General features: G+C 51.0%; 11 protein-coding genes across 11 annotated transcripts; 5 read left to right on the top strand and 6 right to left on the bottom strand.

The window, feature by feature from the left end:
* Positions 1-311: 311 nt before the first annotated feature.
* On the bottom strand, positions 312-967 carry N7468_005610 (ML domain-containing protein; the record flags this gene model as incomplete). The annotated part of the gene is made up of 3 exons (XM_058474907.1): positions 312-410; positions 470-686; positions 750-967. 3 exons carry the CDS (start codon positions 965-967, stop codon positions 312-314), a joined length of 534 nt encoding a protein of 177 aa, XP_058330647.1.
* Positions 968-1,384: 417 nt separating this feature from the next.
* On the top strand, positions 1,385-1,771 carry N7468_005609 (uncharacterized protein; the record flags this gene model as incomplete). Its single annotated transcript, XM_058474906.1, has 1 exon — positions 1,385-1,771. The coding sequence occupies one exon, from the start codon at positions 1,385-1,387 to the stop codon at positions 1,769-1,771; it is 387 nt and encodes a 128-aa protein (XP_058330646.1).
* Positions 1,772-2,038: 267 nt separating this feature from the next.
* Positions 2,039-2,616, top strand: N7468_005608 (uncharacterized protein; the record flags this gene model as incomplete). The annotated part of the gene is made up of 2 exons (XM_058474905.1): positions 2,039-2,389; positions 2,458-2,616. The coding sequence occupies 2 exons, from the start codon at positions 2,039-2,041 to the stop codon at positions 2,614-2,616; spliced, it is 510 nt and encodes a 169-aa protein (XP_058330645.1).
* A 1,099-nt stretch (positions 2,617-3,715) lies between these two features.
* Positions 3,716-5,521, bottom strand: N7468_005607 (MFS transporter; the record flags this gene model as incomplete). The annotated part of the gene is made up of 7 exons (XM_058474904.1): positions 3,716-4,276; positions 4,349-4,617; positions 4,681-5,061; positions 5,111-5,170; positions 5,229-5,286; positions 5,350-5,370; positions 5,423-5,521. The coding sequence occupies 7 exons, from the start codon at positions 5,519-5,521 to the stop codon at positions 3,716-3,718; spliced, it is 1,449 nt and encodes a 482-aa protein (XP_058330644.1).
* An 845-nt stretch (positions 5,522-6,366) lies between these two features.
* N7468_005606 (uncharacterized protein) lies at positions 6,367-9,125 on the bottom strand (the record flags this gene model as incomplete). The annotated part of the gene is made up of 4 exons (XM_058474903.1): positions 6,367-6,855; positions 6,916-6,997; positions 7,050-8,753; positions 8,812-9,125. 4 exons carry the CDS (start codon positions 9,123-9,125, stop codon positions 6,367-6,369), a joined length of 2,589 nt encoding a protein of 862 aa, XP_058330643.1.
* A 2,547-nt stretch (positions 9,126-11,672) lies between these two features.
* Positions 11,673-13,929, top strand: N7468_005605 (uncharacterized protein; the record flags this gene model as incomplete). The annotated part of the gene is made up of 13 exons (XM_058474902.1): positions 11,673-11,784; positions 11,835-11,915; positions 11,978-12,028; positions 12,079-12,255; positions 12,315-12,503; positions 12,563-12,750; positions 12,803-12,826; positions 12,886-12,913; positions 12,964-13,176; positions 13,228-13,285; positions 13,336-13,467; positions 13,523-13,707; positions 13,766-13,929. The coding sequence occupies 13 exons, from the start codon at positions 11,673-11,675 to the stop codon at positions 13,927-13,929; spliced, it is 1,602 nt and encodes a 533-aa protein (XP_058330642.1).
* Positions 13,930-14,110: 181 nt separating this feature from the next.
* Positions 14,111-14,554, bottom strand: N7468_005604 (GNAT family N-acetyltransferase; the record flags this gene model as incomplete). The annotated part of the gene is made up of 1 exon (XM_058474901.1): positions 14,111-14,554. One exon carries the CDS (start codon positions 14,552-14,554, stop codon positions 14,111-14,113), a length of 444 nt encoding a protein of 147 aa, XP_058330641.1.
* Positions 14,555-16,408: 1,854 nt separating this feature from the next.
* On the top strand, positions 16,409-17,848 carry N7468_005603 (putative phosphatidylglycerol specific phospholipase C; the record flags this gene model as incomplete). Its single annotated transcript, XM_058474900.1, has 2 exons — positions 16,409-16,921; positions 17,045-17,848. The coding sequence occupies 2 exons, from the start codon at positions 16,409-16,411 to the stop codon at positions 17,846-17,848; spliced, it is 1,317 nt and encodes a 438-aa protein (XP_058330640.1).
* Positions 17,849-18,569: 721 nt separating this feature from the next.
* N7468_005602 (uncharacterized protein) lies at positions 18,570-19,365 on the bottom strand (the record flags this gene model as incomplete). The annotated part of the gene is made up of 2 exons (XM_058474899.1): positions 18,570-19,063; positions 19,353-19,365. The coding sequence occupies 2 exons, from the start codon at positions 19,363-19,365 to the stop codon at positions 18,570-18,572; spliced, it is 507 nt and encodes a 168-aa protein (XP_058330639.1).
* A 179-nt stretch (positions 19,366-19,544) lies between these two features.
* ergS lies at positions 19,545-21,463 on the top strand (the record flags this gene model as incomplete). The annotated part of the gene is made up of 2 exons (XM_058474898.1): positions 19,545-19,554; positions 19,842-21,463. 2 exons carry the CDS (start codon positions 19,545-19,547, stop codon positions 21,461-21,463), a joined length of 1,632 nt encoding a protein of 543 aa, XP_058330638.1.
* Positions 21,464-22,051: 588 nt separating this feature from the next.
* N7468_005600 (PX domain-containing protein YPT35) lies at positions 22,052-22,798 on the bottom strand (the record flags this gene model as incomplete). Its single annotated transcript, XM_058474897.1, has 5 exons — positions 22,052-22,124; positions 22,178-22,235; positions 22,286-22,380; positions 22,440-22,465; positions 22,592-22,798. The coding sequence occupies 5 exons, from the start codon at positions 22,796-22,798 to the stop codon at positions 22,052-22,054; spliced, it is 459 nt and encodes a 152-aa protein (XP_058330637.1).
* Between the last annotated feature and the right edge of the window lie 889 nt (positions 22,799-23,687).

Raw genomic sequence — 23,687 nt, 5'->3', positions numbered from 1 at the left:
TGTATAGGTAATATGTAATTAGCGACCATATGCCGCATAAAATAGGCTGATTCTTCATTCAAAAACAAGTTGATGCAAACCGAGATACCGAAATGGCGCGCAGACAAAGTCAAATAAACAGCGGAGATAAAAGGAACAAAACAGTCTGCTGACAGAACAAGCGAGAGTCATAGCGATGCATAATTAGGGCGTTGATTAGCGTTCGTTCAAAGTCTTCAAGCTGGTGCTGATCCTATCAAGTCATGGGCCCGAGGATCGTTGCATGTTGATATGCGATGCAATCAGGTAAAGGCAGGCATTATGTTCCAAAGCTATTGTCCGGGCATGTTAAGGGGGATATCCTTTCCACGGAGACATGTCACACGCTCATCGTTGAGGGTATAGACATCAGCAAGCACAGAGTATTTTCCCTGCCGAGCATGTTAGTTTAACTTGGTACGCTGTATGAATGAGGTAAGGTGTGATTTACAGGAGGAATCTGCTGCGGTAGCTTGACTTGCTTTGTTAAAGTCAACTTTCCAGCATTCAGAGGACATTTTAGGTCAACGTTGGTGACTTGGTCGCAGAGGTCGGCAGTCTGCTTGACCAAAGTGATGAGGCCATATTTGACCTCCAAATTCACGTAAGCACCCTTCTCAATCTTTTGACCAAGGGTCCCGCTGGCTGTGACAGTAAGGACTTGGCCACTGTGCACTTAAGGTTAGATCCAGGTTATGTGTATGTCTATGGGACTCTTTGGTGGCACATACGGTTTGGGAGGATTTGGTGAGATATCGACTTTCTCGATCTGGAGGATGTTTTTGGTCGGGTCTTCGCAGAAGACAAGAGGGTTCTCTCCGTTGACGGGGAGTTCGTTGGTGGGTTCAACCCCAAGCGGTGACTGAGAGTAGTCAAGGATTGAGGAGATAGCGGCAGCGGAGACAGAGAGCGGACCCGCAAGCAGAAGGGCGGTAGTAGAGAGTTTCATAGCTGCGGATCCGTGAGGTATCAGGGAGCTGGCAAAGGTGACAAAATATTGATTTCTGGCTCCCAAACCGAAGTAATAAGTTCTGGGAATTCAACACAGAGGGGAAGAGACCAGAAGCTGAAGGGCGAAGCTTGAAGGCGGGTAATGACGAGCGTGACCCACGCCGACAGTCAAATGATACCGGAACATCTGATAATCCGCTCCGGCAGATCGTCCTCACATTTGGGGGCCTGAGAGACGCTGGTTCCTGCATTTTCTGCTGCGAAGATAAAACACCTTGTCTACGACCTAAATTTGGCCTGCGTAGACCCTCTCGGTGAAATCTCCCCTTTTATCACAGGCAGGTATTTCCTGTCTCCCCATAGCCCATCCCACTTGATCCAACTCGTTATCGGATGATAGAGTAACGCTATGACCATGATAAGGAGTCCCCACACCCGATTACATATCAGGCACGGCTTGAACGCCGCGGACGTTGAACCAGACTCGGTCTTGTGGATATTGCAAGTGAACATCCAGCATCGTGGTCGAGAGCGCCTGATCTCTGATCTACTAGCCGAAGGTTTGCTGCTGCAAGTCGAGGACGGATGGCCTGAAGTTTTGAATAATTTTGAGCTGGTGAGGCAGGGCTCTGTATATGGGAAGAACCTTGTCTATCACTTATTGTTCAATTTCAGAGTTAGCTTGAATGGCAGTGTGCAAGCAAGGAGGCAGGAGAATTTCCAACCTACTAGGGAGAGTACTATTCACCTCAGACCTCCTAGGAGGTCAATGCGAGGTTGGATAGGTTGGATATGGGCTTAGTTCGTGCCATGACCGTCAGACCGCTCCTAGTACCTGGGCCAATAACAATCTTGCGCTGCAACCTGAGTAGGGTAAATCAACCGCGTCTCCAGAAGGTGATCCATGGCCGCCATTTCCAAGGCGGGTGAACCAGGCCGTGTGGGCTACCCCGCATTGCGCCTGCAGGAGAAAAGCAACTATATCCTCGTCTGACGTCAACTTCCAAGGGGGAAGGTGGTCTTATATAGCACGACCGACCCCGAAGACTCTAGGCTACACTGTGACAAAATGCCATCCAGAACTATCTCTCTGATTTCATCGCGCAAAAGTGCCTCCCAGAGATCGCAGTTCGCTATATTTGTACCAAATGCGTCAAATGCAGACGAAGGGACTCTGATTCAAGCCGCAGGGGCTCCGATGACAGGATATGCTCTGGAGTTCAAGCGGAACTACTGCCCAGAAGATGGAGAAGAAGAATTCACTGTGTTTCCTATCGGCGAAACTGACTCGGCCCATATCGTCGATTCTCCTCCAGGAGTTAAAAGCACAGATCGAAGTCCGCAGGGGGATCTGGAAACTGCTGCGGCTGAGATATCGACCCCTGGGGTCTGTGAGAACTTCCTTGCACCTGTGACAGATGTAAGTCCGCTCTCCAGGATTGTTTTCCTGATTATGGATACTGAACCCTCCCTCTTTCTACTCTGTAGTTCAACAACAAGCAGTCTCAGGAGTGGACGATGGAATATATTCGCCATCTCGTGAGCAAAAGACTGATTGACTCCGACGCAATTCGAATAGTACAATCCAAACGTGATCCACCAAGCCATGGTGTGGGGCTTCAATCTATGCTTCGTGGTGGAAGTTAATACATACAAAGCCACGGCTGGGTGAAGAATATGTATCCAATGAGGACAGTTCCTTCGACCGACCTGGCTTATCTGACGGATGGGCTGAGCTATACGAACGTATATCTGGCTTCGTATTAGTAAATTTTTCCTTCATGGAATCACCTGTAATTCTTTCGCCAAAGCCTCAGTGTCTCTGCGCCCGATGCGCCCGTGCCCACCCGTCAAGCCAATAGCCATCCTTCTACGGCCACATAGGTGGATATCAGGGATGTCAAGGAAATTAATTTTCCGGGTTGATCTGAGAATATTGAGGTCGCTTTGCGTCGAGGAAGACATAAGCCTCACGGCTGATGTTGGTCTTTCACGCCGAACGCCGTCGTCTGCAGAGCAGCTTCACGAGCGCCCTATCCACATTATGCGTCACTCCCCAGGGAACTATCGACACATATGACCTTGTATCACAGCATTCGGCTTTCAGCCACGAAAGTTTTTCAAAGCTAGGCAGAATACATGACGAAGCACCTTCACCATCCCCACGATCCGAATCCCGAGGCTAAACGGCCCCCCGAACGAACCACAGATGTGGGGAGTAGATTGAGGGGTTCCTTGCTTATGTCCAAGAGCAAACGGTCAGAAATGATGATCTCTTACCCCGGATGTCTGTTCTAATTACTGTTGCAATGCGACGGATAGTAATCTTCTAGCACAGGGTAATGTGTTGGTCATACGGCTGTCAGCTTCAGTAACAGCAGTTTTAGAACACGACGTTGACGAAGAGGTTAGACGCTGATTGGATCTATTAAAGCAAGTAAGGTTTGCAGGAAGTGGGTTTGTTCACAAGCTAATCTGACCAACTTGGGTATTGTAACATGCAACTTGGAAGCTCAGCAGGTACCCATGGCCCCTATATGTACATCTTCGTATTTCTGCCATGGAGGTAATGGAGGAGATTATTTGTTGTATTGACTCTAAAAATAAGGTGTTTAGTCCGAGATGTATGCCGTCTAGTCAACATGAGTACAAAATCACTTTTTAAGAATGACTTGCTGCCGAATTCCTCCCGGTAGCTTAATCGTTAAACGTATCTTCTCAGCCCCGCATGCCATGACCAGGAAAATTAAACTCGATTATCAGACTCAACCTCCGGCGACACAGGCGGGGGTCCTCCCCACAGCCCGACAGGCAAAGCGGTCACCGCACAGACAAGTCCAAGGACCAGCGTCATGGTGCCCCATCCCGCCTGGACACGCACCCCTCCAGCCAAGATCGGCCCAAGAAGCTGACCACCGGCGTATGCCATGTTGAACATGGCATACGCCTGGGCAACGGGGCTCTTGTCGCCGAAAATACCCGGGAACCGAGTCTCGTAGTCGTCGATGATCAGCGAAACTTCCGTCATGGAGATAATTTCAATAACCACTATCCCCAGTCCCATCAGAAGCAGCAGCGAAATCAGCAATACGACTTGAGGGATGGTGTTGTCGGTCACTAGGCGCATTAAAATCCACGCTGCGGCGCACCCCAGGAGAGCGGATACACCGGGGATGCGATTCCCTGCACGCTCTATACCTTTGCCAATGTAGACTCCTGCTAGGCTCGGGACGGAGCTTGCGATGAAGATGAGGCCAGCTCCTCCAGATGACCAATGAAAAGTTTCCATGATGAAGAGAGGCAGGGTCTGCGTGTAGTGATGTTAGTCTTAAAGCTCTAAATTCATATGCGGTGCGGAAAACCACGAGAAAATGCTTACCGTCTCTAATGCTGAGAAAACCAGGGCCATTACCAACGAGGCGACCAGGGCGACTGGCATCCGTGGAGAACGGAGGAGATGGAAAATAGTAGCCTTGGGTGCCGAGGGATTCTCAACGTGGGGATTTGATGATCCCAAGAGCGGAGATCGCTCTTCACTCTGTTCTCTGTCGCCAGAACTGGCAGCGTGAAATTCTCGCGTAGAACGGAATGTGTCATAGGTCTGCGAAGCAGAAGGGTTGTGGTTTACCTCCCCGGCCGTAGATTTCCCTGGCATCAAGCGTCAGATTTTCCACTCCATACCGGACAAAGTGTGGTTTCCAAGAGGCTTACTGGAGTGCTCAATCAAAGCAAATCGCAAAGCAACATCTAGAATAATCAAGAAAACAGGGATGGCGAATGTGGCGTAAAAGCCAAACTTCTCATAAACAATACCTCCGATCATAGGACCGAAAAGGAAGCCCCAAGTCAGTCCGATGGTAGTCTGTCCCATGACTTCACTGACACGCTCTTGCGGTACAGTGTCGGCGATAATCGCCAAGCCAACAACCCATACTGCCGCCGCCGAAAGCCCTTGTAGACTCCGAGCAATGACCAAAACCGGGAATGAGCGTGCGACAATAAAAAGGACTGTAGACACAAGTAGGGCAATGAGCCCGAGCACGAAGGGTACTCGTCTTAATTTGCACTGGTCCGCAAAATACCCGAACAGAGCTACGGTCGTCAGCGCCGAATCCATGGCACAGGGCGGGAAGGAACTCACGAGATCCAGTAAGAAGACTGGCACCATATACAGCGAGCAAGATCGAAATCAGTGACTGGGCTGTATGGAATATGGTCAGCAGAGCAACATCACCGGGGTATAATTGGAGGAGTCGTACCGTCTTCCGGGCGCGCCCCAACACGTTCCACCAGTGCGACTGGGATGACTGGAACGATCTAACTAATTGATTAGGCCGAAATTGAGGCAGAGGATCTGGGCGTCGATCGTGTCAAGCTTACCATGCCATATATGAAAGCATCCTTGGATTGGAATGTTAGTTAAGGACCATGAATGACGCATTGAAGTACCCACAGTAAAGATAGCAATGCAAACAGTGATTACGGTAAATCCCTCTGAAGACCGCAGCTTCAGTAGCCATGGGTCCTGCTGCTCGTCCCCCATTGCGACCATTAACGCTTGGGGCGATGGAGTGGAAAATTATGAAGAGGAAGGGGGTGGGGTTTGCCGCGGACTGGCGGTCCTTCCAAAGCTTCCGATTTGGTCTTTTGCGAGCGCACTCATTCAATGTCGGGTATAGTGCGCCGAGAATGATCAAGGATGCAAATTGCCCGGGCGGACGTCTTTGAAGAACGAAATTCATGGGATCTTGCTTACTTTATTCATTCAATGTCCATGAACTTGACCCTTCCTGGATCCGGTAGTTGGTGGCAAGCCGATCACGTTATCTCTCTCCTGGGCGGCCCTTGCATGGCTCTACGTTACGTCTGGCGATTCTGATGATCATCCGGCGGGAAAGGAAACGGATAGAGCGCGGAGTTTACTGAAGCTATTAAGTTCCGATCAGATCAACTCTGAATTGGGCGGATGCGTCCAAAATGAGCTGATGGACGGAGCTGGGGCCGCAGAGGCCGAGGGTATTTCCGCGGGTTGACGGGGTGGACAGAGAAGTTCCTCCATGTTGATGCAGTAATTTCACTTTCTCTATAAACTATCCACTGGTCCCAAATGATAGAAAGAGTCAAGGGGGGGGGAACAAATGTAGCAAGTGTATTCACGGAATAAGTTGACCTGAAAAATGAAAGATAGGAAAGTGAAACAACAACCCAGGGAAACCCCACTCCCAATGCGAATGCCAAGAGATAAAGAAAGAAAGAACGGGTATTTGCCTTGCGCCGTGCACCTTGTCATATGACTCGGGAGCCCTGACAGTCCGTAATCATAGTGAATAGTGAGAAAGTCCGTAATTGGTTAAGGTGTGTGGTTTATGCTTAATGAAGGTGAGGCCAACCATCAAATCATACTGGGGAATATTCGTAGCGACGCCAATTGTCGGCAATCCACCATTGACCAGCCTGAGCTGCGCTGTTTACCCATTGTACTGCATCTGCGCTATGTTCCAGGGCGATAGCAGTCTTCAGAGATTCAAGGTCAAATGACTTGATGGGGTGTTTCTCATGTGGGTCGGACTCGATGTCAGTGAATCGCCATTCAACCTCTGGGACGAGAGGGACCACGAGGCGGAAGGAATGAGAAGCAGATCGCATGGCGACCATTGAGCCTCCGGTATTCATGACGGTGAATTGATAGTATTGGGTGTGTTCGTTTTCGCTGACGATCGGTCGAATCATGGATTGGCCCTCGTAGATCGGCAGTAGCTCGCTGATGGCACGAGTGCTGATTTCGTCAAGGGAGCCGGATTCTTTGAGGAGATCAAGGATAGTGGGAAGGATCTGAATGGAGCTGACAGAGGAATTGATTTCGATGGGCGGGAGGAGTGGGTTAGACTGGAAGAATATGGTCAATACTGTGAGAGGCTACCATTGGGATTATAGGAGGGGACTCACGATCACCAGAGGAACGTGAAAGTTAGCCACATGGGGATTGTCGTATGGAGTAATGCTGTTATCTTCCAAAAGAGAAAGGCCACTGCAGGGTCGTTAGCATGGGCCTTTAGCTGAAATGCTCATGAAAAACGTACTGGTCACCGGTCATAACGACGAGAGTCTCGTTGGCAATACCAGTTTCCGCGAGGATATCCAGAACTTGACCAAACCATTTATCGTTGATGCCGATGGTATTGAGATACCGGTTGATATCGCGACTGTTTCCACCCCAAGACTGGCTCATAAGGTCTTTGTAGTGTTTGCCGGGGGTGTCCCACGGATGATGCGTGATACCAGTGAGGTGAGTGATGAAGAGTCGTTCGTGGTCACGCTCCGCTTGGTGGATGACATCTCTGAAATATCCGGCAAGGTCATGATCTGGGTAGCCCCAGAAGTTGAATTTCTCGCCGTGGAAAGATGTGTCGTTCAAGTGCTCTTTGTCGATAGCTTCCGAGGTCAAGATATTCTCAGGCTTGAATCCCAAGGCAGGCGTGAGGAGGTTTTGGTGGTCATATGTGTCGGTGATCGACTGCATGAATCTTGGTCGCCATGGCCAGTCAACAAAGTCGTCGCTCTTGCTGTTGTTTGTGTTTGCACTGAGGACGTCCAGAACATGTGGCATGCACGGTTGATAAATGTGATGCTCGTATTCGTGATTGAAATCCCTGACCAGCGGGGCGAGACCGCATGTCGTTCCCTCAATGCTCTTCAAGGTGAATGTACCTGCCGTATAGGAGTTCGTAGCATGGATACCGCCGTACGGCTTGACAGTGCCGTTCTTGTGCAGTCCGGACTCCGTTCCAGTAAGACGTTCGGCCGTGTGAGTCAAATTGGCCAGACGGGCCTGGACCTCCTTCGGGATTTTACCCTTGTAAGATTCCAAGATACGATTGTGCATATAGGATCCCTTCCGGAGAGGGAATACATCATACCGGGTGCTCTCCATCTTGAAAACCAGAACGTGCTTGATCTTGAAGTCTTCACTCTTGAGCACGTCACGAAGAGGTTCGAGAATTCCTTCGTCGAGGTTGGAGACACGAAGGGGGTCATTCGCGGGATTGTAATGCTGATGCTCGTATTCTCCGGTTGAAGAAACTTTCCAGTCCCGGAATCCTGGCCAATCCCCCTCTGGAAGCCAATCGAACGGGACAGGAGAGCCCAGAGCGGTGCGCCTCCCATTTAATTCAATATTGCCAAGCATTTCTGTGAGCCTGCTCTTCGGGTCAACACCAACAAATGGCGAAAGTGCGAGAGTGTGCGACAGGTATGTGTAGGCCGAGTCGACAGGTCGCAAGACCCGAAGCAAAAGCACAACGGAAATTGGAATAATGAAAAGGGATCTTTTGATCCACAGGCTCCAGCTAGTAGAACTCAGATGATCGTCTAGTTGTGGTAGGTCGAGTAGAGAGCTTGAGTGTGGAAGTGTCTTTTCCTGCTCATCACTGTAGTCACTTAGCGGTACAGGCTCATAGATATTGAGTCTTGAGAGCCATTTCTTCCCCCGACCTAGACGGTTGATTTGGCCCAAGGCAAATCGCGCGAGCGGCTTAAACACGGCACCTACAACAACAACCCAAACCCCAATGACTGCCTCTGCAGCATGGAATGGGTACGGTGAAGCAAATATCGAGGCGATGAAGAAGATGACTTCCACAATAACAAGCCCGGTAAGACCAGTGAGGAGAGTATTGACTGATGCAGGATCCCGATTAACGGATCCTGCTTGTCGCCAGTGAATCTCCGCGCCGGTCAGGAAAAAGAAAGAGGTATTAGCCGCAGCCATGACCGAGAGCACGAGGCTATCGAGGAGAAGCAATGTCAGTAAAGTGGCAGGCTGGGGGTTGTAGATCTGTTTACCTCATGGGGACAACGACCAGACCTGCTAGAACACAGGCCCATTTGCGGTGGTAGTGTAGAGTCAGGACATAACCTATCATTAGAAAAATAATATCTTGCAGAAAGAATGTTGAGCCCCATAACAGAAGCTGAGTGAGAGGAATCGAGTCCCAGTGGGCATAGATGTGAAGGAGTTTGGCGCAAATGGTGACGATGCAGAGGAAGGAAAACCAGAATTTCCGCGACAGCTCCCAGTTCAGAGTCGCGCGTAAGCCTCGTGCTGGAAGAGCACAGCAGACAAACTTCAGAGAGCCCAAGGCCTGACTTGCGAGCATCTTGGGGAAGCCGTTGAGGAGCAACGGGGATTAGAAAAAGGAGTGTAGATGGTTTGGGCACAGCATTAGGTCAAGGAGGGGCGTTGAGATGTAGTTGATGCTCAGCGAAGATCTCAAGGGACGATCAGCCCCGTCTAAGAGTCAGGGAAAAAAATAATCTGGTGGCCTGAGTCCCAAAAACAATAAATAGAATATGGGGAAGCCAATGGACCAATGCGAGCCGCCATCTTGCAAGCCGACCACCGGACAGGCCAAGAATTGTGACATCCGCAGCAATCAGCAGCTACCTGCGGAGCTTAAGCCCCATCCAGGGTTTCATTCAAGGCTGCTTCGCCTTTCCAACCCACGCGCACTTTTGCCCAAAAGAGAGTGTGGAGATGATCAGGGTCCATCCGCACCAGGCTTGGCTTGATTGGTCTTAGCGAACTGAATACAAACACGCTCTGGATTTCACGTAAAGCCGGGCTTCCGAGATTCGAGTGTCATTTCTGTCCTCGTCCTTCGTCGATGCCTACAGAGATTACCCCCCTCTGGACTTGATGTGAGCCATCATGGTCCTCATACTGCGAGCTTTTTCCCGATACGCAGCTAACTCTTGGGGCGTCTGGTCCGAGCCTTTGGATTGATCTAACAGACATGTATTTGGAGCTCCTTTTAGTCTCTCCGTAAGGCTCAGTAGCCCCCATTTCCAGGGGATTCTTTTTTACGAGTTCAGGGGACGGAGGATACAGCCCACACGAACTAGTGAACGGGGTCCCCTCTGCCAGACCGTTTTGGGACAAGATTTTGGCCCTGTCTCAGTCCCACGATGTTCTAGTGCTGAATCAGAGGCACCTGAGTGGATGTGGTTCAAATGAATCAAGTCAGATCGGGCATAAAGCGCACGAGAACACCTTCCCAAAAGGTTGCGGCTCGGAGAGATAGAAAAAACTTTTTGGCTGTGGGACCCGGACCCTGACTACTCCGTAGGGGGGAAAACAGTCGACTCCCAAGTCGCCCAGTGGCAAGCTTTTTAGGGCGCATGCTTGGCGCCTGATCTTGGAACGGTTGGTCTGACATTTTGGCCCCTTTTCATCTTCAGGTCCATCCTTCAGTCATATTGTTTACGTAAATGTCGTGCGCGCCCGGCCTTGTGCTCTTCTACTGCGTAAATCTTGAATGCCTTCGTGCTTTCCAGATTCCGAAGCCCCGGAACCTGCGGCAGCAAGTCAGAGTGGACCTGGTAAATGAAATTTCTTTCTTTTTCAAGTTTAGTCCCAAAGGAGTATCAATAAGGCACACTTCTATTTTCATTGCTTCGGAGACACCCCGGCCCGATCCTTTGGAGAGGCCAGTGGATCAAACATGGTGAAACGTGACCGTATGAGGGTATGCATGCCCGAATCCCATAAATAACCACACCTTCTCTGCGATAATCGCGCGTGAATAGTGGTCCCTTCCGACTTGGAGGTTCAAGTTTGCTTTTGAAGCATGCCACGCCCTTCAAGTGTTGCGACTCCAGTGTTGCATTCTTCCAAACTACTGATATCCGATATCTGATAATTCGTTCCGGAAAAATCCCTCAATATGCATGTTTGCCATCCTGCAACATTGTAGCCTAGACATCTACATTGCGTAGGGCGCCTTACTCCAGTCTGCATGATGCAAGATCTCCCAAAATGACGCCAAATTCTGGGAAATCTCTAGATTGGACCCCGGAAATAGGTTCCTCGCTCAAAGCTTATGTGTTCAGGCTGTGCATGTAGAGGCGGGCGTGGTGCCGAATAGCTTCTCGGGCAAAAACTCCCCAATTGGTTACCGCGTCCTACTAATGTTAGCATGTGACCTGGCGTGCCATTTTCTTCCCCCGGAGCCCTGCGCCGGATCCCGGAGTCTGTGGTAGAATACAAAGACAGCCTTCCAACTTTATGGTCCAGTCTACCTATCCATCCAACCTTTGGAGTCGGGGCTGTACTACTAGTAGACAGGGGCTGCCAACGGCTGCCCCGGGGGATTCCCACCCTAAAGATGGTTTTCCTCCCAGGGCACTTCATGTTCGTATGGCTGAAGTGACCTAACGGGGCTTTCATCATGAACATTGCTACCCTTCTTTCTACCTCGAAATTGGATTATTCCCCGTAGTCGCCTTGGTAGAGTGCCCAGTCAGACCTCCTGGATCGAGGTCAAGTTGCTAAGCGACTTCCTTCTCAAGAATGCCCGCAACAAGCTATTACTGGCGGTCTTGGCAGTTCTTCGCAAGTCGAAGGCCCTAGGCTCAGGCTATGTTGCTTTGGGGTCGTAGGCGGAGGTTGGATTGTGGTGACTTTCTCCGGCTAACACTGCCGATCACCGGTGGTCGGAGCCCCCTTGCAACGTTAAAGCGCCAGTCGGACACGGTGATTTGCTCCCCCGCAATTCGTCTCGGTTATCAGCTCGGACAACCCGGTGAATATTGTTCGATCGCCGGTTGCGATAAGAGCTGCTTGATAGCAAAGATTATGGCATAACTTATATCCCCATGGCCCCTCGGGTGCGAACAGATTCCAAACTGCCACTCCTTCCTCCACCATGGGTGCTCCAGAGATAACAACGACGCCGGAACTAGGCCTTGCGGAGAGCCATGGCGGTACGGAGATTATCAAGGTGCAGAATGAAGATGAATTACGTTTGGCCCAGATGGGTACGTCTCACGATTGAGCTCTTCAGGCTTGCGTTCTAAAGGTACTCTAGGCCATAAACAGGAGCTGAAGCGCCATTTCTCCGTGTGGAGCTTGATTGGACTGGCGGCCAACTGTACAATCTCATGGACAGGTACTCTACAGGGGCATATGGGAATTATCACGTTATAGCCGCGGGCGCTAACCTCCTTGAAGGTCTGGGGACTGGTCTGATTACGGCCATTGATGCCGGTGGCCCCGGTGCTTGTGAGTATGCGGCCAGCTTTTGTTGAAGTCAACTATTGACAAGGATGTAGTGATTTACGGCTTCATTCTCGTGTTTATTCTTCAGTCTTTTGTTGGCGCATCCTTGGCGGAGTTTGTGTCTGCCTACCCTGTCGAAGGAGGCATGTACCACTGGATCGCAGCCATTGCTCCTCGGAGATACAACAGTTTTCTGAGCTTCGCAACTGGCTGGTGTACGGTCTTTGGATGTATCGGCCCGAGGGAAATTTCATTTTATGGACGATATGCTAATCTGCTTGCATTATAGGGATCTTCACCACTGCCTCCACAAATCTCATTTACGCGATTACCGTCATGGCTCTGATCGCACTATACCATGACGATCTTGTGATCCAGCCTTGGATGACTTTTGTCGCCTATCAAATTCTGAATATCGTGACTTCTGGGGTTGTGATGTTCGGTAATCGCTTCATACCAGCGATTAATAAGTTTTCTTGTGTGTTCAACTGATTCGGAGAATTGCCAAGTTCAAGGAAATACTGACCGGCGTTCCAGTGGTGTATCTGCAGCTCGCCTGGTTTATCACGATGGTGACGGTCGTTGCTTCTGCCCCGGTGCATAACGATGCTAAATTCGTATTCCGAACATGGATCAACAAAACTGGCTGGGATAATAATGTGATGTGTTTTATCACTGGCCTCGTAAACCCCTTGTACTCCCTCGGGGGGTTAGATGGTATTTCGGTGAGTGTCGCGTGATGCCCCTCGTGGTTGTGCGCAGCTAATGATCTATCAGCATATCACAGAAGAGATGCCAAACGTAAGGTTCCAAAGACTTATTATATCTCAGGAGTCAGCTAACGCCATAATTCCCGTCAGCCCGGAAGAAACGCCCCACTTGGACTAGGTGTGCTACCAATTTTCCTACGGCTCTGGCAGCTTAGCTTACATGGACAGCTATTACATTATCGATTGCCTTCGTCACCGGTATCGCCTACTTGCTCAGCTTAATGTTTTCGGTTCAAAACTATGCCTCTTTGGGCGACACTCAAACCGGCTTGCCACTAGCGGAGATTTTCCACCAAGCTACCTCCTCAAGAGGGGGCGCGTTCGGACTTGTCTTCATGGTTTGGATGGCCCTGGGTCCTTGTGTCATTGGCTCTCAACTGAGTTAGTCCTAAGCGCTTATCGTCTAGGCTTGAGATTCTGACCCTCTTCTAGGTACTGGCAGAGTGCTTTGGGCTTTTGCCCGTGATGATGGCTTGCCTCTTTCCCACATGTATGAGCTCCGGACTATACTTGTCAGATGTACATTCTAACGTTTTCAAGATGGGCCCGCGTGCACCCAAGTCTTGGCTCTCCGTTCAATGCCCAGCTCTTCGTTGGGGTAATCATCGCATTGCTGGGATGTATTTATCTCGGCTCGAGCACGGCATTCAATTCGATGATGAGCTCGGCTGTGTAAGGATCCTAAATGAAGTCTCCCCAAACTTACGACCCCATTAACAGTAGCTAGGACCATCAACAACTTTGCCTTCATTGTGCCAATTCTGACCAACGTTCTTCTCCGCCGCCGAACAATGCACAAGGGACCTTTTTCGATGAACTTTGTCACCGGAATGACGGTCAATATCGTCGCTGTGCTGTGGCTTGTCTTCGCCATTATCTTTTTCTCATTCCCATATCAAATGCCAGTGACAGGTAGGCTTTGCCCTTAGGATCGGAATCAAACTTTGGAAGCTAACGGTGAGATATCTAGTATCAAACATGAATTACACCTGCGTGATCATCGGTGGCTTCCTTATAATCGAAATGGGTTGGTGGGTCATCGCGGGTAAACGATACTCGCGCACAGTCCAGCGAGCCCGGGAGGAAGAGGAGACAAGCAACACGGTGATTGTTGGCAAAGAGCAAAAGGCTTAAGCAAGAACCCTGAAAGGCCCACCTTACTTGGCACCTGAATATGACATCTACAGCCAACAAAAAGCCGCCTCATCTAGGTCGTCTTTTCCGTAGTATTATGTTGTAAATAGACAGTATCAATCCTCATGAGCGAAGTGAGATGATTGTGCGACCAGATCTCCATTCCCCGGTCTTAGGATCGCTACTGTGGGATGCTGACTTGGATCTCGAAGACCTCCCAATTGCCCCTTTTGAAGCCCACTCGATGTGAACGACCCACCTCGACAAGCAAACATTTTTCGTACCATCTCCGTAGCGCCTCACCACCCTGTTCGCCCTCTGGATCAACGGCCACCCCGGCGATAATATTCCGAACTCGCGTGCCCGAGCTGATACCTGGCCCACCCAGTTCGTCACGGCCAGCCACGGAGCAACTATGGTGTACCTGCCCCGCATCCACTAATCGAAAAGGCGCATTAAGCAAGCCGGTCCCGATTGATCGAGAATGATACTGCGGATGCACAAAGAGACTCTGCTCCACGGTCGGTGCGTAGGAGACAAGGTGCTCACGAAATGGGGACAGGTAGGCATATCCCAGGACAAGATCACTTGCATCTCCTGTCGTCGGCTTGCTATGTGATTCCATGGCTACCCAGTAGGGGAGACCCCGCGCCGTCAGATCTTGCCGCTTGGCTTCGTATGCGTCACGGCGATTTACACTGGACGATAATCCAATTTCATTATCACTTATACTGTGGTGGCTGAGCTGGATGTTCGCGATATGATGAGTTGGGAGAGTGATAGTCTGAACTTGGCAAAGCTTCTACCTGATCGGAGCGATCGAGTTTACGAGAAACTTATCATTTTGCGGATTACTCCATCACATCGGCAAGCAGTAGTCCAGACTGGTATTGGAGCAAGTCCATCGGCGTGAGATTACCATGCAGGTCCTATCTTTGCTATTTTTTATCGAGCAGGTCGAAGTATCCCGGGGCCGCTGCTTCCCCGCTTACACAGCCGGTCTTCTCATCTAACTGTGAATGGATGTTCCAAACCAAAGGCTCTTCTGACCCATTGAAAGCACCAGGCAAAGCATCAATCAAGAGGCCCTTTGAAGTTATGGCGTCGGATGTTCTTGACTTAGTCTTGCCCCTTCTACAGTGGATGTGAAGAATGTCGCGAATCCCTCATTGAGTCAGGAGACCAGCGATATGCTCCCTCTACTGTGTCAATCTGGCCTCGAGTTTGAAGAGCTTGCCAAGCAGGGCTGGATAAAGAAGCTTTGGACCAAGATCCACAATTTGACCTCCCGGTCAGGTTAAGCTCTTCGCTTTCAAGTCCGACAACACGGACCCCAGCCGAATTGTACTCCCCACCCAATTCCGGGCAAAGAATGCAATCCTAGTTTCTCGCGAGGTGCCATTTCCCTGATTGGCCGTTGTGGCTGTCTTAAAGAATCCAGCCGAAATTCTTACTCATGATTCAAGATCCCCGGTGTCGGAAGCGACAATCTTCACTCGCCGCTTTCCCGCTGAGAAATAGCTTAAAAGTATGCCGCTTGAGGCTCTATGGATCATCTGCAAGACAATTTTGCAATAGAGGATCACTACATGAACTTCTTCGTGGCTGATTCGCAGATGATCTGCTTGAACAGCTAGCGTTGAGCAGGCTGTTGTGATGACAGATTCTAGAAAAGGGGAGGAAACATGCTTGGCATTGTAGAGCAATGTATTCGGAATATTTTGCCGACGCGGTGAATTTGATCGCAGATCTCTGGTCAAATTTCTTCCTACAGTGGTATGATGTATATTCCATGGCAGGTGGGGAAGGGGGGTGAATTCCCTCTTGGCCTGCGAGTGCCATGTGGATCAGAGGGAATTGCTTGAGCACCAAGCTGACTCGACTTTCTTGGAGTCGGTTGATATCCGAGAGCGCACAACACCACACCGATGGAAAACATGCACCAAGAAAGCACCACGATTGGCGGATTGCACGGGGAGGTTTCGATGTTTAAAGATGAGCACAGGGGGGAATTGCAAGATGTGATTGGCCGAGCGAGTTGATTCCTCCCCCCGCCGACAGGCACCGCACGCGAAGCTCCACATATTGACAGGAACAGCGACGAATGCACAGCGCCTTCCTGATATCTCGTCAATCGAACATTCCATGCCGCCAGGGGGCTTTTTCCCAATTCCAACCAGTCCCAGTACCCGCTTATCTGCCGCCCCATTTTAGGATGAGGTGGTTAGATTTCTCGTGGGGTCTTTTTGGCCTATGAAAAGCCACCACGGCCACATGTGAGTATGTTCGTCAACACTCATTTGTGTTGCGCGCCAACCCCGCGGTCGATGCTCATCGGAGCTCATCCGCTATCTCACGCACGTGTAGCCTTTCTCTTCTCTGGGGACTCCGACATAAAGCCACGCGATGCGCGCAGTCTGGGAAATGATTTTCGTTCTTCCATCCCCTAGCATTCTCTTCCCCGAGGCCTAGCTTCAATATGAAGGCGAACACACTCGTTTCTGTCCTTGGCCTTTCAAGCAGCGCCATGGGCGCTGTCGCTTCTCCTCGAAGCACCCAGGAGCCCTTTGGTTACAAATCCGGCTCGAAAGAGTCCATTGCCAACCTGAAGGACAAGGTGGAGAACGTGGTCTGGATCCTTCTGGAGAATCGTGCTTTCGACAACATGCTGGGTGGTGTTCACCGCAATGGGCTAGACAACGTGGTCAACAATGGGCCTTTCTACAATCCCCAGCAGGTCAATGACCCCTCAAGCAAGAAGTGGCCTAGCCAGTACAAGGACTTTGACTCGGTCCTTCACGATCCCGATCACTCTGTGACCGGAAACAACTTCGAGTTCTACGGAACTTACACTCCCGATAACCAAGCCATCTCCAATGGCACCTTGAAGCCTAATCTGAAGGGCTTCGTGGACCGCCAGCTGTCTTCCTACCCTGGCCTCGATCCCCAGCGTGCCACCCAAGAAGTCATGGGCTACTACTCGGAGGACGAAGTCCCCACTCTGGGTTGACCTGGTTGATGAATTCACCACCTTCAACTACTGGCACTCTTGCGTGCCCGGCGTAAGTCAAGCTCTGGGTGATATCCATGGCACTGTACTGACAATTGTAAATAGCCTACCAACCCCAACCGTCTCTGCGCTCTTGCCGGAACGGCCGATGGCCACGGTAAAAATGACGAGAGCTTCTTGGACTCGACTGTGACCGTCAAGAGTATCTTCGAGGCCGCCACGGAGAAAGGAATCTCATGGAAGAACTACGACGGCACCGACGGGGCTTTCCTGCCGGATGCGCTCTTCTTCGACTGGACCGCCAAGAACGCCAACAGCAGCGTTGTACCTCTAGAGTACTTCTACCAGGATGCCTACCTGGGTCTGCTGCCCCAAATCTCCTATATCAACCCCTCCTGCTGCGGTCTGAACACCAACTCCATGCACCCCTCCGGCAACGTTTCTTTCGGCCAAGTTCTGCTGAAGCAGGTGTACGATGCTGTTCGCGCTGGCCCCCAGTGGGAGAAGACCCTTCTTCTCATTACTTACGACGAGACGGGTGGCTTCTTCGACCACGTTGCTCCTCCTGCTGCCGTCCGCCCCGACGATAAGACCTACACCGAAACTGCTCCCAATGGCGAGAGCTATACTCTCACCTTCGACCGTTTAGGGGGCCGTATGCCTACCTGGCTGGTGTCTCCTTACGCCCCCAAGGGCTATATCGAGAACTACGGTGTGGACCCAGCTACCGGCAAGGCCTCTTCCTACAGTGCTACCTCTGTTCTGAAGACCCTTGGCTACCTCTGGGATCTGGAGGACTTGACTCCTCGTGTGGCGCACTCTCCTGCTTTTGACCACTTGATTGGTCCCTGGCTTCGCCCGTCGAAGGAAACTCTCCAAACCCCCCACACCTTTCCTGATGCTCAGTAGAAAGAGAGCGTAACGAAAACTGCGCAAAAATGCTTTCATGGAGGCAATAGACCTTGGCTAACTCGCGTGATGTATTATGTCATTAGAAAGGTATTAATTACGAATCAGATAATGAGTTGAACATTACTGGTCAACACTATGTACCAATCTGTTTCTATGCCATGATTAGGCTATTGGATGATCTGCGTCTGAGAACGTCACATGAGCAATACTAGGCTCGTGTGAACCCTACATTACTATAGACTCGTCGTTGGGAATAAGATCCTGTACGACTGAAGGAGGCCAATCATAGTAAGAATTTCCTTAAGTAGTAACTCAATGGCAGCATTTGAGACCCAACTAATCACTGAGTGTTCGTGGGCTATCACATGCGCTAGCTAGTGAGGATAGTAGGAGACTCGACGGTGGTTGCAGACGCGCCCCAAGCATCCTCCGAGCGTCTCCCGATTCTCGTCCGGGACTGCGGAGGGATCGTAAGTTGTACAACGCGTGACAACTAGTATTGAATCACCGCTGTCAAGGACTTTGAGATCCCACATATTAGTACTGATATTAAAGGCACTCCTGGTGTTTGAATCCGCCCTCTGTTATCGAAATATGAGAATTCTGGAATCCTACACTCCTACCGGTTGAAATCCCTCCACGGATTCTCGGGTGTGAGATCGGAACAGCCCTATGGGGCGATATTCCTACCTTGGCGCCTGATGCGGGATTTGGTGCCTCATGTGGTATGCACTGGGGAAGAATCCATCGGAGCCAGCGCGGTCATAATTGGCGAGGCCATATGCTGCGCTTCGAAAATAGCAGCAGAAGTACTTAGGGCGTTGGTAAGCCCGATCGCCGGGGTTGCCTCATTTTGAGCACGGTAAGCTGGAATTTGATTCGCTGACTCGTCTCGGCGCGCGAGACCAAAGAGGGAAAGCGAACTATGGTAAGCTTTTCTTGCCCCAGCGGAACACCTTAGCGGCCAGAACTTTAGACCGCAACCTACCTTGCATTTTTCAGTCCGTTTTTGGAGGAAGAAGAACCGTTGCAACCTAGAGTGGGGACTGTCATTGCTTAGCCGATCCGCGGGATTCGCGGGCGCGAATTCAGGATCGATAGCCGCATCTTGGTTCGACTTACGAACCTCGTACCAGGCAGCAATCGAGGGTGCATTGATGAGGGCTTTTTCGGATGGCCCATCACATCTGCATGCTTCTGCCTTTTGAGGGGCTCCATGTTTCGCAATCCAGTGGTGCGATGGATCTATTCAACGTGGTAAAACTCGGAAGAAATTGGCTACGGCTCCGGGCCAGTCAATCGACGGGCTGGAGAGGCTTGTCTGGAAGGTTAATATCAGAACCCTGGTTGAGTTTCAAACTGGACCTGTCAGGCACCAGCATTTCCACTGCGTTCTGTGGGCTGCAGTCGGCCGAAGTCGGCTAGTTTGTACGTGCTCCAAGGGTGCTTGTAGAAGTAATTCGGATTTTTTGATTCGATGGACGGTGTCCCCACGTCTTACCAGCGCTTCCCATGCTGTAGATCAGAGTGCTCTAGCTTCGGGACCGCTGAGAATACCTATTTCGGTCCCCTGGTTCATTCAGCCCCGTAGTAGATGATAATTATGGGTGTGACCACTGTCGGCCCAGCTTGAACCAAATCTCATTGCCTAAAAGTGGTGGCGTACTACTGGGATTCCACCGGATTAGAGTGAATGGTCCAGGGTATTAGAAGGAGGACACGGACGAGTGGTACAACCTTTCATGTGGGATTTCCTGCGCGCTTTCTTCTTTTTCTCTCGTATACCCTGTTCGTCCTGATTTAGAAGGCACCATTACGCAAGTCAAGCTTCGTCTTCCAGCCTCTGGCTTCACCCTGACTTCTTCCCCATCGTCTCTCTTACGGTCTTGATCTTCCTTCGATATCCGATCAGGTTATTTGATATTTCTCCGACCATGACTGATCTACTGCCTCGGCCTCTTGAGGCGGTACCCCCCCATCTTGATCACAGCTGCGCCAGATCTTAAAGCACCATCTGTCACCGATTTCCCGCTTCCCACCGGGAAAACTGACAAGAAGAAGCGAACGCGCCGGGGTCGAAAGGGGAATACTAACGACGCCCCGAAGAACCGCAAACCGCTACTGCTGGAGGAACTCGGTCACGCATTGCTTGACCAGCTCTATGCTCCCCCGTTGGACGACCAGCTAGTCGCCTCCAATGCATCCATTATCGAGCATCTCCGAAGCAATGTTTCCAATGCTCCCACCCCTTCAAGTGCCAGCTATCGAAGTGGAAGCACTCGCACCCTCATTGACGTCGATAGCACACCAGCCACGAGTGTGGATGGCAGAGGCACGTTCGAGCTTTCTCCGGAATCGAGCTATTTTTCATACCTGAACCCAAGCAGTCGTCCTCAATCAAAAGCGAGCAGCCTTCCGCAAGACCAGAGCGAACAAGAAGACAACCAGGAGTGTGGCGTTTTCTCTCTGGAGGACTTTTCGACCATGACAGCCATCCAACGCCTGACAGCTCTATATGGCCGAGTGGCAAACATGGGGATGTTGGATCCCAGTTATCGATTCTTCGTCAACAAATCTCGCACCGCAGCCCTTTCCTTCAAAATCCAAAACCGAGTCGCCATTGTCGGGGGAGATCCTCTTTGTGAGCCCAACCCCCTCAGCATCCAAGGTGTATTGGACGAATTCGCAGAATACCGCCGACAACGTCGCTTGGGGATAGCGTTTATGGGAGTGAGCCGCTCTTTTGTCGAGAAGCACGTGAATCTAGAAGGATCGAAGACCAGGCGCACCAGCATCCGATTCGGGACCGAGCGTGTCCTGAACCCCCAAACCAACGACATCCTGTTCGAGCGCAGCGGGAAGCGCATTGCCGTCCAAAATCGCCAACTCCTTCATCCTGACAAAGGTGGGATCACTCTCGGTGTCTACGTGCCAGCTATGCATGGGTCCGACACGCAACTCCAAGAGGAGCTCGTTGCCATCTATGACGCATGGCGCGCAGAACGCAATGGCAAGTCTGGCCCACAAGCATTTATCACCGTCTACAACCCCTTCGCGCTCCCCTCCCTCATGACATTCGTTTACAGTCGTGGTCCGGATAACCAGATCAACGGCTTTGCGGCACTACGTCGTCTTGGGAATGGGGGCTATCATATCGACCCCTACATCGCCGCCCCGGGTAGTCCCAAGGGCATCAGCGATTTGCTGATTGTTGCCTCTATGGCCCTTCTGCACCGAGCAGGCGTTTCGTATCTAGGGATGGGCTTCGAGCCGCTGCACAACCTGGAATATGAGGACGTTAATGGCATGCCGAGCCCGCTGGCACACATGACGAGGGAATTTTATGGGCTTACCTTCCAACGGCTCCCAATCCAGGGCAAGAAGACGTATCATGACAAGTTCCGCCCAGACCCGGAGCAGGACTCTGACCTTTACATCGTTTTCCCGGATGGCTTCCCTGGACCTCGGCATATGCTAGCCATGATGCACATGGCGAATATCAGTCTACGCAAAGTGATGTGGGCTGATATGCAGGGTTGGATGTCACGACGCAAGTCGAAAGACACACTCTCAGAACCGTCGCCTGAGACTGCTCCGGCCAACAAAGACTAGTGTATTCAATTGTGTGATCTTGTTTATTTCAGCGGGGGGAGTACAAAACACGGATCTGTGACTTGCCGAGGCTGCTGTAACATATGCCTTAGCGAGGGGGGACTTTTTCATTCTTGTATCATAGCCTGGCGTTTGCTTTTGGGGGGAAGCTGTCCTTTCGTGGATGGCCAATTTCGTTCTTTGCACCAAATTCTCGTTTGTTAAATTGCATCCGCTTTTTGCCTACTCTCAATTTTTGCAAAGCTTTTCAGCTCCCCGACCCGGCTAGCGAAGCTCATCATTAGATTGGCCCTCGCAAACGAGCAATGAGGTGAGTACCCGACTTTCATTTTACTCTTTTGAGTGTAGAAGCGCCAGGCTTCCTACAAGTAAGATGGCCTCATATCGTAGGGAAACCACGGACTCCAGGGACTAGTACTAACAGTATAATTCTTGCCCTTGACGAGAACATATTGGAAATCTGATCTGAATATTGTCACACTTGGCTAAATCCGGTGCTGTATAACTCCGATGCAAAAATGAATGTTCCCACGGCAGAATCAAAGGAGTCTGCAAGCATGCAAATGCGTCGCCGATCCATATCCCACGTTAGGAAAGTCGACCGAAGAGAAAGTCTTTCACGACAGGGGAGCTTGAGAACTCTGGGTTCAGAAGAACACAGCTACAATGTTTAAGCTATCATTCAACACCTGAAAATCTACCAGGGACACTCACTTGAGGAAATATTCCAATCCGGCCCGTCGTTGTTCAAGGAAGTCAGGGCGGAATTTGACTACGTCCGTATTAGCATATGTCCAAGACGCTAGCAGCAGACACGCTCACATAAAACGCTTTTAGGCGGCAAAGCAGGAAGGGCATTTTTCGCATGCGGGAAAGATAAGACTAGCCGCTGTCGTAGATCATCAAATTCGGAGTATCTGGCAAGGTCAGTGTCAATTTCCGCTTGACTGGGCCAAGCTGCAAACGTAGAACACACCTCATACGAACAACCATCGGGCCACCCTGCAAGAACCATTCCAATTAGCCAACCACACGCCAATATACAACGCGCATCATGTCACCCACATCAAGCGTCTGTATATTGCAATTCCATACCACATACGCCCCAACCCCCGTCCTCCCACGCACCACCACATGATCGTCAATGGTGACGCTCCGCGCCCACAGCCCCCGACTCGTCTCCGAGTCCGGGTCAGCCGTATGGTCCTCTAGCGTGATAAGCGTGGACCGGAGCGATGCCTGCGACGCGCGCGACGAACCGCGCTCATGGCGCTGCCAATACGGTGGGACCACGCCGGAGACAGGGCGGGCTTTCGGGGAACCGGTGGGGAGCATCCTGGGCACTTACGCTTGGTTCCAACGATTGGGGCTCGGGCTGGAGGAGGGTGGAATCGGTCGTGTCGTCGGGGAGGTCTGGAGAATCGTCGGCGTGCAAGTGCGGAGAGTGCAGCTGAGGGGCCGCCGGGGCGGCGTCCTCAGACGCGTTGCCCTCCATCCATTAGCTATTCGAGCAGACTCAGTGGGGTATGCCTGGCGGGGGCTGCATTGGTGTTAGCTAGTGTACGCGATCTATGGTCCTTTTTGAGAAGGTTTCGGGGGGGGGGCGTATGCAGTGGTCGGACCGCTCATGCGGGGATGCTACCAACGGGGGGGAGGCGCTGGTTGGAGGGTTCGGGAGGAACGTTTGGATGAAGTGACGGGTGCAAGGGCTGTGGGAGGCGCACTCGGGAACTGTGAGACAAGGACCACTGACCTTGAGACCGAGCGTTCCGAGTTTAAGCGGGCAGAAAAGATTGCTGATGGCAAGATTGCAGGGCGATCTGGGTTTCTTTAAGATCTCCACTTTGTTCATGAGTTCAAGGGCGGTTGCGGGGATATGTTAGTAAGCAGCAGTTTGCTCATCTGGGCACCGGTCTTCATCTTCATCTCTTGTCCGGCTTCATATTAGTGTGGGTAAATTCCTCAGATCTGATTTTATGCTCTGTTTAGTTTCTAAATGATTCCCTTTGCTAACTTTCTCCTCAAATTTATCATGAGTCATCCACACATGGTTGATTCGGGGTCCTCAAAGAAATGCTCCTAAGACCCGCTTATCGTCGATGGCTCTGCATATTGCATTAAAGACCAGTCCTACTATGTAGCATGAGCGAATGGTCTTACACAGGATAATCGAGCGCGATACACGAGGATAAATCTGAAAGTTGGTTACCGAATCTACCTAGCT

Source organism: Penicillium chermesinum (assembly GCF_028974085.1).
Source record: "Penicillium chermesinum strain IBT 19713 chromosome Unknown utg000004l:1.0-3345178.0:1.0-3348027.0, whole genome shotgun sequence".
Classification (NCBI taxonomy): Eukaryota; Fungi; Ascomycota; class Eurotiomycetes; order Eurotiales; family Aspergillaceae; genus Penicillium; species Penicillium chermesinum.
This window is presented reverse-complemented; position numbering and strand designations above follow the sequence as displayed.